This window comes from Lampris incognitus, chromosome 11 (assembly GCF_029633865.1).
Source record: "Lampris incognitus isolate fLamInc1 chromosome 11, fLamInc1.hap2, whole genome shotgun sequence".
Classification (NCBI taxonomy): Eukaryota; Metazoa; Chordata; class Actinopteri; order Lampriformes; family Lampridae; genus Lampris; species Lampris incognitus.
Window position 1 is genome coordinate 40,792,345 of NC_079221.1, and position 11,489 is coordinate 40,803,833.

An 11,489-nucleotide genomic window follows, 5' to 3' on the forward strand; every position below is an offset into this window, starting at 1 on the left:
GAGGCACACACGGCTCCCGCGGGTATACCTTTCTCAAGGTTACAGATAATGCCGCTGGACAGCAAATGCAAGGCTGTGGTGATGCATGGTAATATGCGATGCATGGTGATGCAGGGATGCTGCAAACATTAAAATGAATGTGATGACTCCCCCCCCCCCATTTTCTTTTGCAAACAGTTTTGATGCCATAAGGGACGACAAAAGTATGCACCTTGCAGTTTAAGAAAGAGAAACAACGACCCGTTGCCACTCTTCTACTCTATTCTAGTCTACTCTGTTGTATGACCACGATCACGTCCCCCGCGCAGAAGTACGGTGGAGATCCCGTGGGGGTGAATTCCTGTGACGGTTCATCATCAGGTATAGGAGGAGGCTGACTCTTGCGCAACGCCCTCCTTCGCTTGAAATAGGAGCCCCCGCTGGAAGTCTCCGCAAAATTTGGCTCCGATCAGCCGCTGCCTCAGTAAATCTGCGAAGAGAGAGGAGATGCTAAGCCTTTTACACCTCGGCAGTCCCGGTGCCACAGTTTGTGTCCCATTCGGCCAGAGGAGCGGAAGATTTTAGCCCGTGAACTGTTCCGCACGACACTTCATGTGAAGTTACACTTTGGACGGGGCGCATTACAGTGTTGTTTTTTTTTGGGAGACGTCTATAGACGCGATCTCTCATCTTACTGGATGACTTACGACTCACCAATCGGATGTGATACGTCTATATGTGTGTTTATGGATCTATCTTGAGCTATTGGAAAATATTTCACGCGCACCCCCCCCCGGGACCAGGATGGATCCAAATCCAAGTGTTAAATGTAAAATTGTGGTGGTGGGAGACAGTCAGTGTGGGAAAACAGCTCTGCTGAATGTGTTCGCCAAAGACTGCTTTCCCGAGGTAAGCTACACACACACACACACACACACACACACACACACACACCCACACATATATACACTTTCTCCATCGTGCTTGCTTTTAATAGGCTTGAGTGCTGATGAAAAGACATGCTGTTTGGTGTGTGTTAACTGTCCTGTCCTCCGTGTCCTCCGTGTGTGTGTGTGTGTGTGTGTGTGTGTGTGTGTGTGTGTGTGTGTGTGTGTGTGTGTGTGTGTGTGTGTGTGTGTGTGTGTGTGTGTGTGTGTGTGTGTGTGTAGGGATACATTCCCACGGTATTTGAAAACTACACCGCCAGTTTCGAAATCGACATGCAGAGAGTTGAGCTCCGTCTGTGGGACACCTCAGGTAAAAACTACATGACGGCTTTTGCACGAGAGCGGGTCGCGCACACTTTGTCGCCCGCGAGCCTGCAACCGTAGAATGCAAGCAGTTTGACGCCCTAAAATGATGGGTGGGTGGGGGGGTGGAGGGGCTGGGTGGGGGCCCAGTTATACTGTGAGTCTATGGGGGAGTTGAGGAGAGCTGGAATGCAGGCGTGGGATCTGACGAAGTCCCACTGTACCCATCATCTGACCCCCCCGCAGCCCCCAACTTCATATTTGGATAAACTAAAACAAATAAATACTTTGTTAGAATAGAATAGAATATCTTTATTTTACCAAAAAGGAAACGTTGCTAACATTGCTTATCCTATTTATTGGCATGAGAGGAAGTTCGGCCAAATCAAATTCTTCATTTATTTATTTTTTTTCCACCCTCATATCTTTTAACCCTTCACTTGTACATGTTATGTTCCATATATATAGACAGCTGCAGTGTGCCTCTGAGATAAGTATGTAGAAAACCTGGAGAGAAAAAAAAAAGGAGAGGGAGTAGTTCAGAATCAGCGTGTCAGCCACTGGCCAACAAATTTCAAACAACCTCTCTGGGAGCCCGTGGCCTGTCCTCTCACCTTGTACTTGTTTTATAAAGCCGCTCCCACTTGTGCACACTCAACAGATTTATCTGGGGATCTCTAGCAGCCCCCGGGTCTGGAGGTAATTACCTCCTGTAGCCAGGCTGGACCACAACGCCCCCCCCCCCCGCTTCCCCCACTGTGCTGTCTGCCTGTGTGCATGTTCCTTTAGTTCCTCTAGTCGGGAGGGACGAGGGGCAGGGGGGTATTAGGGAGGGGGGGGATCTGTGGGCCGCCTCTGTGACCTCCAGCTGATTGCAGGTTCCCTGGAGGTTTGTTCGGGATGGGGCTCTGGGGTTACACCGCGGATGAGGAAGAACTCACCTCGCTACACATGCACACGCTTGATCCCACACACACTAACTCTAGTTGGTGTGCACAAACACCGAGTGGAGCTAGCCGACATGCGAGGCACTCGGATGAACACTATGCCATGACACGGCGATGCCTCTATGTGAGATTTTTTGACGATGCTGAAGAGTGAGAGCCACTTTGAGACACGAGGGCCGGATGTTGGATATTCAGGCTTGGTTTCCATCTGGCGTTGAGTTTTTCCAAGCCAGTTCTTACCAAATTTGACCACACATCCCCATTATTTTTCTTAAATATTTTCAGTAGACTGACCACAACTCATTCAACATATGATGTCCTTGTTATTGAAAAGTGGCTTTCCCTCTAGTGGTCATAAGCAGGTGGACTCGCCAATGTTCTCATCTGGCTCTCTGATACTGTCACAGTACAGGTCATTGTACTAAGTAGACCTTTCTGGAGCACAAGGATGATAAATGACACCTGAGAATAGCGTTACAACCCACTTTACTCAAAGGTCATTACAGATACACGCTGTAGGTTTTACTGGTGTGTCTGAGCTATGCTGGCATAATAAGATGCAACAATGGAAAATGTCAGTGGTCAGGGATTCGGTAACCCACACGCAAGAGAAAAAAAAAGTTCTCGGTCATGATTTTTCTCTCAGGGTGCAAAAACTGATGATACAAAACAGATGGGATGGCGGTTTCAACAGCACAAAACTATGCAAGTTAAGAGTGCTGCAGAGAGTTGTCGTAATGAGGGCGGTTTGTTGTTTCCCAACAGCCCACCATAGTGAGTCATACCAGGGTGCAGATATGAGGAGGCCTTCTCAATACTGCGTTTTCCAGGTGACAAGGTCATGGTGCTGTCTCGTTTTCCCTATAAGGCTGCTCCTCTCTGAATCTCCTTGTAAACGTTCAAATTGAAATGGCCCTCATACCAGAGTTTGGCGTACTAATCCCTCACAGAGAGAGAGAAAGGCGTAGATATTTTAAAAAAGATGCCGTGGCTGGGCTATGAAAATAAGGGGCCTCCGCTCTGTTTGTTTAACATAAGAAACCCGAGCCGCCAGACGTGAAAATATTTCATCATTGTTTACATCTGCCCGTGTGGATTTGTTCCTGGAAGAATGTGGCGGGCGGGGCGTCCCGACTGCAGCACATGCTGAGGATCTCTGGTGTGTCCAGATGGATCTGCCCGGCACTGATCTCACTCATGAGAATTATGATCGGGCTCAATTTGTGTTTAGTTGAATTAGATTGGAAATTGAAAGCGACTTAAGGTGTCATTGGCACCGCGGCCCGGCCCCTCTGTGCCGGTCAATGGTCGACCATCTGGAGTTCATTAGTGTATCAAAACACTGTTGGCTCTGAGGGGGGGGGGTGATGAAGTAATAGATCAGGTTTTCCAGGATTGTTATGACTCTCAGCGATGCCATGAAACGGCATACTTGCCTCTACGTTCTTTTGAATTCGGCGGAGCAGCTCGATAAGCGTAGTTACTCTACCCTCTTTTGTGACCAAATGGAAAGGCCCCCCTTTTGGCACGAAGCCTCGACAACACGACACAACCCTCCTTCAGAGATAAATGAACGCTTTCCTGCAGCAAATGCTGTGGGAAATAAGAGAAAGGACAGTGCATTAGGAGGGGCTCTCATCTGGATTAGTCCCCTCATAGCGAGGGTCTGGTGAAATCCTGACAGGGCCACTGAGGGTCTAAACGTTGACAGGTCTCCCCTGATTTATAAGTCCACAGATGCAGCCCTATCTTTTTCATCTCCATATTCTTCCACCCAGCCTGTCAGCACCTCGCCAACTTTTGTTGGATGTTCGCCCCCGGCATCTGTGTCGGATTACTTAACCGCGGGCCCCACCCCATGATGGAATTCACGAGACCACCTGAGTCTGGGAAGATAAATAATCTTCGGCCGCGTTTTTAGCCGGGGACAATAGGAAGGCTTCCGGAAAGGTCCCTTTTACCAGCATCGGGCAAAGTAATCCGATGAGGTTCGGGGTCCACTAGCCCGAGGCCTCACCGCTTCCCACTGCATTCAGCCGCTATTGTGCCTTTGAAAATGTTCAGGTTGCGTTTCGGCTTGTGTTGCGCTCAACAGTAATGTCGCCGAGGAAATTATATCTCGCGTCTTGTGCGCTTTGCCAGAAAAATAACCTTGGGAGGTTTTGTGTTTTGGATGGCAGCTTGGAATGCACTGTAGACGGGCGTAATCCGAGCCGTGTTTAGGAATAACAAAGTCATTGTGTTAGTCGCTGCATTGCTGAGCAGGAGGAGGGATGCGTCCCCAAAGTACCGCTACACTGGTGCTAGACCCCTTTATGTTCCGGCGACAGCACTGTGACTCAGCCACGAGACCAGTACAGTGAACACATCTGGTTGTCGTTGAAGAGTCGTCTCTCACAGTTATTCTTTCTCTTTGCGATATGTGTCCGTGATGTTGCGGTGGCAAATTGGGAGCAGACCGGTCTATTTGGTCGTAGAAGTTTAGAGGGACACAATGCCGGGACTTGGCTATGCGTGACGTGCTTAATTCTGTCCGATGGACATTTTTTTGCACATATTATTTAAACACATGGATGGGCCATTTTAGCAGCACTTCTCTCACAAAATTCACACAAGTCTGAGTCCATCTAAATTGGTAGGCATTTAAAGCGCATTAGAAGACTTGTTAAAGTGAGGACAAAGGCAAAAAGTTTGGAAAACGGCTTGTTTATAAGAGTGGCCGGAGGTGGTTAACCTCATAATTCTACTCACAACTTTCTAAAATGTGCTTAGTCTGGTCCGGGTCTGTGCCCTGTCCGCAGTCTCTGTTGGCAAGTCCTGGTCTGATCCCCCCCGAGATAAAGACTCGCTATCTATCATATGTAGACTCGTCCACGTTCCTTCCACCTGACGAAACCGCTCAATAATGGACATCACTCCAACACCGGCCAAGGAAACTTTAACAAACAGCTTTTAATGAAAAAAAAACAAAGAAAAAAAAAACAAAAAAGAAGAATGTTGTGTTGTCCTGTTTTGGTTAAAATTTCCAACCCAATTGGTTTATGTAACAGAAATTTCAAGGTTGTCTGACATCAGTGGGCAGAAACTAAAAGATTACAAAATGTCAGATTCAGACGTGCATCTCTTCCTGGTTGCTACATATACAACACCACTTCTTACCTCGCTCCCCGCTACACAAATTGGCCTTTTTCAAAAGTACACACTGAGCAGAGACAAGCTGAAACCACATACATTATGTTACCCTCTATTTGCTTTGTTTTTGTTCACTGTACTTTTATCTACCATTGCTCACTGTTCATGGAGATATCTGTCAACTGCAGGTTCGCCCTACTACGATAACGTGCGACCCCTCTCCTACCCGGACGCCGACGCCGTCCTCATCTGCTTTGACATCAGCAGACCGGAGACTTTAGACAGCGTGCTGAAGAAGGTGGGCGAGCAGATCTTTCCATGCTAATCCCCCGAATGTATTATCTGTCTTGCAACATTCCTTGTAAAACGTTTGCCAAGGCCCCTTACAACTGTAGTGTGCACTGACAAACAAAAACTAATCCGGTTCAGCTGGTCAGGAGTTGGACCGCTGAGAGGGGGAGGCCCGGGGGTCAGTCTGGGAAAAGAGAGGTAATTTAACCTGGGTCCATGTGTGGTTAAGGAGGTAGACTGTCATTCAGCTTCGCTTCCCAGTGGAGTCCCTGACATGGCCATTACACACAGTGTGTCCTTTGACCTGTGATGTCATTGAGATCCACCTATGGGGGTGGGGGGTGGGGTGGTCATATCACCAGTCTGTCTTTTTCTTAGAATCAAACCTTCCCTGTTTGAGACTGACTGGCCCATACACACATAAAACTGGGGTACCCATACAAACTCATCAGGCTGATACACACAAACAGACTCACAAACGAGGATCAGAGCATTGCTGTTGTTGACTTTGACTTTCGTCCACTCCAGTGGAGAGGAGAGATCCAGGAATTTTGTCCCAACACCAAGATGTTGCTGGTGGGATGCAAGTCAGACCTCCGGACGGACCTCTTCACCAAGTCCCACAGCAGACAGACGCCAGTGTCCTACGATCAGGTAGGTCATCTGGAATATATGTCAGAAAGAACAAGAAAACTCATTCCTGTGTTTCTGCACTCATGACTCTCATGATGTCCTCTGTCTCTGTGTAAGTGGGTCTTACTCTGATTCTGAACTGATGCATCTTCATTTTCTCTCTGAGTTTAACGCCGTCCGCATTACTGATACAAATACAATCCAATGAGCATTTGGAACAAGGGCAAGGGTTTATGTACTGTTTTGGCATTAGGATTGAGGTTGATGATGCTGGGTCAATCTCATCTGTCACCAGATGGCCCAACTTGATTCAGGACATTGGTTTAAAGAGGCATCAGGGCAACTTTTGGGATTTTGGCAATGTCTTCTACATCACTATCACAAAGACAAATACAACCGAGTGGCTTTTTCTTTAAATTCTTCATGGTGTAGCAACAAGATATGTGCGTTTATTTGCTAGTTGTGGCTCAAAAGACTATTGTGTAGGAAGATTCACTATGTTCACAGAATATGCAAAGTAAAATTGCTACATTTACATGTGTGCCATAAAGCAATCCTTATACGTCGTGGGAGGTTTTGTGTCTGGTTGGTTGACAACATGCACTGCGAAAGTGAGGCTTCTAGTGAACTGATCTGAACAGGGATTGTGTCTTTCTCCCATGGCCATCACACTATGCCACCAAAATGAATTCAGTGATGACGTGTTGTATCCGGCCAATTACCCCGCTCTTCCGAGCCATCCCGGTCGCTGCTCCACCCCCTCTGCCGAGCCGGGGAGGGCTGCAGACTACCACATGCCTCCTCCGATACATGTGGAATCGCCAGCCGCTTCTTTTCACCTGACAGTGAGGAGTTTCACCAGGGGGACGTAGCGCGTGGGAGGATCACGCTATTGCCCCCAGTTCCCCCTCCCCCCTGAACAGGCGCCCCGACTGACCAGCGGAGGCGCCAGTGCAGCGACCAGGACACATACCCACATCTGACTTCCCACCCGCAGATACGGCCAATTGTGTCTGTAGGGATGCCCCACCAAGCCTGAGGTAACATGAGGATTCGAACCAGTGATCCCCATGTTGGTAGGCAACGTAATAGACCACCACACCACCCGGATGCCCCCAGTGATGACAAGTTAAAGGAAAAAAAAGTTACCTGGTGCCTCTTTAACAACGAATGATGCCTTACCATCTTCTCCCCGGTGGATCAGATTTAACCAGATTAGAAGAGAAAATGCCATCGTCATTGATTGTAATGCTAAATATAAACACTGACATCACTTTAACATTACTTTATATACATTTGTCCATCTTGGGGGAGAGATTCCTCCTCTATTGCTCTCCCCGAGGTTTCTTCCTATTTTCTATCTCTGTTAAAGGTTTTTTTTTTAAGTTGTTCCTTATCTGGTGTGAGGTTTCTAAGGACAGGATGTTGTGTTGCTGTAAAGCCCACTGAGGCAAATTTGTAATTTGTGATATTGTGCTACACAAATGAAATTGACCTGACCTGACCTGACACGTCTGTCTTCTCCCAGGGCTCCAACATGGCCAAGCAGCTGAGCGCCCCCTACATCGAGTGTTCCTCCCTACAGTCTGAGAACAGCGTCAGAGACATTTTCCACGTGGCCACGCTGGCCTGCGTCAACAAGAACAAGAACGTCAAACGCAGCAAGTCCTCCAGGGCCACCAAGAGGATGTCTCACAGCCGAGGTGACCTGCCCGCCATGGTGAGGGACTGCCAGCAGACCAAAGCCAAGACCTGTATCTTAATGTGAACAACAGCAGGGATTATTTCACGGAAGTGGACGTGGACTTCACGTGACGGACGTGGATTTCAGTGAAGTGGACGTAAATGTAACAAGAGTATTTTGCACGACTGATAATAAAAAAAAGACTTGTTATTCCTACCACGCTCCCCATTGGATGCTGAATGAATGAGGGACAAGTCCTGGGAAGAAGTAATTTTGGGCTGTTTATTGTGACTATTACCTGTAAAATGAAGTAGGAACAGGCACATTGGAATGACTTGTGCAAGCTTGGTGTATTTTCTTGAGCCCGCCTGTAGAACTGGACCAAAATGATGCCGAGCCATTTTTAGGGGCACGTAAGCCATACCCAGTCAAATGCCTGGAGGAAGATCTAGCCAGTGAATCAACTCAAAATATCTCCTCTGGAAATAACTTAATAATGTCATCTGGAGCGTTGGAAGGAACCGGGTCGCCATTTATTTCTGTCTTTGAACCAAAGTTTTTTCAGTGACACTTTGCATGATATATGAGAACTATCTTGATATTTTTTTTGATGTTAACAGAGTCTTGCTTGCCATATGTTGTCCCATATTACATTTCTTGACATTTTGACTACACCTGAAGCTGACTGTTTAAATGAAGTCATTCTTGGATTAAAGAGAAAAAAAAACTGTGATAAAAAGTTTTTGTATCTGATCTGTCCAATTCCAATGTAAAATACAATGTATGAAAAAGTTGCTTCGGTATTAACTGTATGCTTATAAATTTGTAAGCTTGTCATTGAGACTGTGGTTAATCTCTTAAGTGAGTCCCTTATTTTTCCATTTTATCTTGACTGAAGTGGTTTGGTATGCAGCCATCCTTGATCAGGAACAGCTGAGGCCTTGGAGGCTCTATTAACGCTCTTATTTGGCTTTCCATTGAACATTGTATCAGATGGGATCGGCCCTTTTGCTCATACAAGACAATAACTACATCAGCATGCACCTCCGTCTGCCTGTTCGCCCTGCAAGTTGGAGGGAGGACTTACTGACTGGTGATGGATTGGTAACACATTCAGTGAGCATTTACCAATGTTACATCTTGGTGCCAAATTGGGTCATTCACTCCGTGTGGAGTGCTGTCCGGGTTTGGCTTCGGTTGACTTCAGCTTCCTCCCACTTGAATGTGAGCAAGATTGTTTCTGCAAAGAACTGTCATCCCGACTTGTGCCAAATGCCTGCTGGGAGAACTTCCAACCCCCCCCCCCCAGCAATCTGAATTAAGCAGGTATATGTAATGAATCGATGACTTTGCTGAGAAGCGTCTCATGATACACCCCGGAGGAAACCTCAACTCGACTCCCACCTCAGCAAAACCTGCTGCAGCTGCTTCGACAGCAACCTCATTGGTTCATCCAGTGACCAGTACAACAGTTCCAACAGTTGGTGGATCCCCTCAGAGAAAGAGAATTGTGGTATCATGAGTGGTAAAACAAAACAAGGTGTTAACTAGCTGATGGTCAATTTCATTCTGAAACCTAACTGCTGATCAGTCAGGAGTATAGCTTCCATCTGACACTGTGCCCTGTAGCGCCATCTCAGGCGGGAGTGGAACACTGTCATGAATATCACTGCACTGTACTATTACAGCGGAACGGTGGCACAGCGGTTAGCGCAGTCGCCTCACAGCAAGAAGGTCCTGGGTTCAAACTCTGGGGTAGTCCAACCTTGGGGGGTCGTCCTGGGTCATCCTCTGTGTGGAGTTTGCATGTTCTCCCCGTATCTGCACGGGTTTCCTCCGGGTGCTCCAGTTTCCTCCCACAGTCCAAAGACATGTAGGTCTGGTGAATTGGCCGTACTAAATTGTCCCTTGGTGTGTGTGTGTGTGTGTTTTGGCCCTGTGAGGGCCTGGCGGCCTGTCCAGGGTGTCTCCCCGCCTGCTGCCCAATGACTTCTGGGATAGGCTCCAGCATCCCGCGACCCTATTCAGGATAAGCTGCTTGAATAAAGGATGGATGGATGGATGTTATGGTAAATGACTGTGTATTTTGTTCTTTTTCATGTATTTGTCAGAAAAATGACAACTCTCTGAAAAAGCAGCGTACCTACAGCACGACTAAAGCACACTTTACTGTAGGTAAATACGAGCAATGAGAGAAAAGTGTTGGGAGACCACAAAAGGTGTCGTTTGCCTTTTAATGCACATTATATTCCCATGCAGCTTTGTCGGGACGGCGGACGTCACCAAGCCAAGAACGCCAGTGATCTGTGCCTTTGGATCGCATTTAGTTGAATCATTGTTCAGCCTTTCTGCTCTTGACTCCCTCACTTCCCCAGCCCAGTGCCGGCACTCCGACAGGCAGTAGGGCGGCTCTGGTGTTGTGAGCCGTGGTGTCATCATCGGGTAAATAATGGCCAAGCTGTAATAAAACCCAAGTGAGTCACTGCAGCGTGATATTGAGGGGGCGGCTGTGTTTATGCTACAGCTCACATAATGACACCTAACGGGTGGCCTCCGTCAAATATATTGGCAATTTGAGTATATTGAGGTTGCGTCTGTCTCGGGGTTATGGTGGGAACCATCTGGCTGCACAAAATCACGACCCCGACCAACACCTCCACACAGTCATATTTTTTTCTGGAGCCAGAACACCTTGAGAAGTAGGTGACTCTTGAAATGAGCGGCCAAGCGGACACAGCACGTGCAGCGCACCCCCTTTTCCCTATAATTCAGGGGGACTACTGAGGATTCAAGGCCCAACGGACCAGCTGTATGCCTATTTCTGAGATGGAACAAAATCAAACATCATTACCATCGATTTGACTTGAAAATGTGTTCTGCATTTTCGCATATTACGGATAGTGGATTTGCTATAAAACCCGTGCGATGTAAAACGCTTCAGCCACTGGAGTGAAACTGACAGCTTGCAATTTCTCTTCCTCGAGGAGACATTAGAATGCGGAGAGATAAATCTGAACCGATTAGATCATTTATTTTGAAAATTAACACTAAATTCTATCAGCCCGGGGAGGGGGGGGTGTCCGGGTGGCGTGGTGGTCTGTTCCGTTAACTACCAACACGGGGCTCGCCGGTTCGAATCCCCGTGTTACCTCCAGCTTGGTCGGGCGTCCCTACAGACAATTGGCCGTGTCTGCGGGTGGGAAGCCGGATGTGGGTATGTGTCCTGGTTACTGCACTAGCGCCTCCTCTGATCGGTCGTGGCGCCTGTTCAGGAGGGAGGGGGGATAGCGTGATCCTCCCACGCGTTATATCCCCCTAGTGAAACTCCTCACCGTCAGGTGAAAAGAAGAGGCTGGTGACCCCACATGTATCAAAGGAGGCATGTGGTAGTCTGCAGCCCTCCCGGATCAGCAGAGGAGGGGGAGCAGCGACCGGGGCGGCTCGGGAGATTGGGGTAATTGGCTGAGTACAATGGGGAGAAAAAGAGGGAACCCCCCCCCCCAAAAAATTATAAGAATATCACAAATGACAAAATATCACCCTTAGCCCCCCCCCCCATCAGTATCCTCTGCA

At 47.9% G+C, this 11,489-nt stretch overlaps 1 protein-coding gene across 1 annotated transcript; it reads left to right on the top strand.

Annotated features, from left to right (window-relative positions):
• The first annotated feature begins 427 nt into the window (after positions 1-427).
• LOC130120544 (rho-related GTP-binding protein RhoE-like) lies at positions 428-8,757 on the top strand. The gene is made up of 5 exons (XM_056289123.1): positions 428-888; positions 1,149-1,236; positions 5,497-5,606; positions 6,128-6,253; positions 7,761-8,757. Exons 1-5 carry the CDS (start codon positions 784-786, stop codon positions 7,998-8,000), a joined length of 669 nt encoding a protein of 222 aa, XP_056145098.1. The 5' UTR covers positions 428-783; the 3' UTR covers positions 8,001-8,757.
• The last annotated feature ends 2,732 nt before the right edge of the window (positions 8,758-11,489 follow it).

Coding starts and splice junctions, on each gene's coding strand:
- LOC130120544 (XM_056289123.1), top strand. CDS start 784: ATGGATCCAAATCCAAGTGTTAAATGTAAAATTGTGGTGGTGGGAGAC. Junction 889..1,148: donor CCAAAGACTGCTTTCCCGAG/GTAAGCTACACA, acceptor GTGTGTGTGTAG/GGATACATTCCCACGGTATT. Junction 5,607..6,127: donor TAGACAGCGTGCTGAAGAAG/GTGGGCGAGCAG, acceptor CGTCCACTCCAG/TGGAGAGGAGAGATCCAGGA.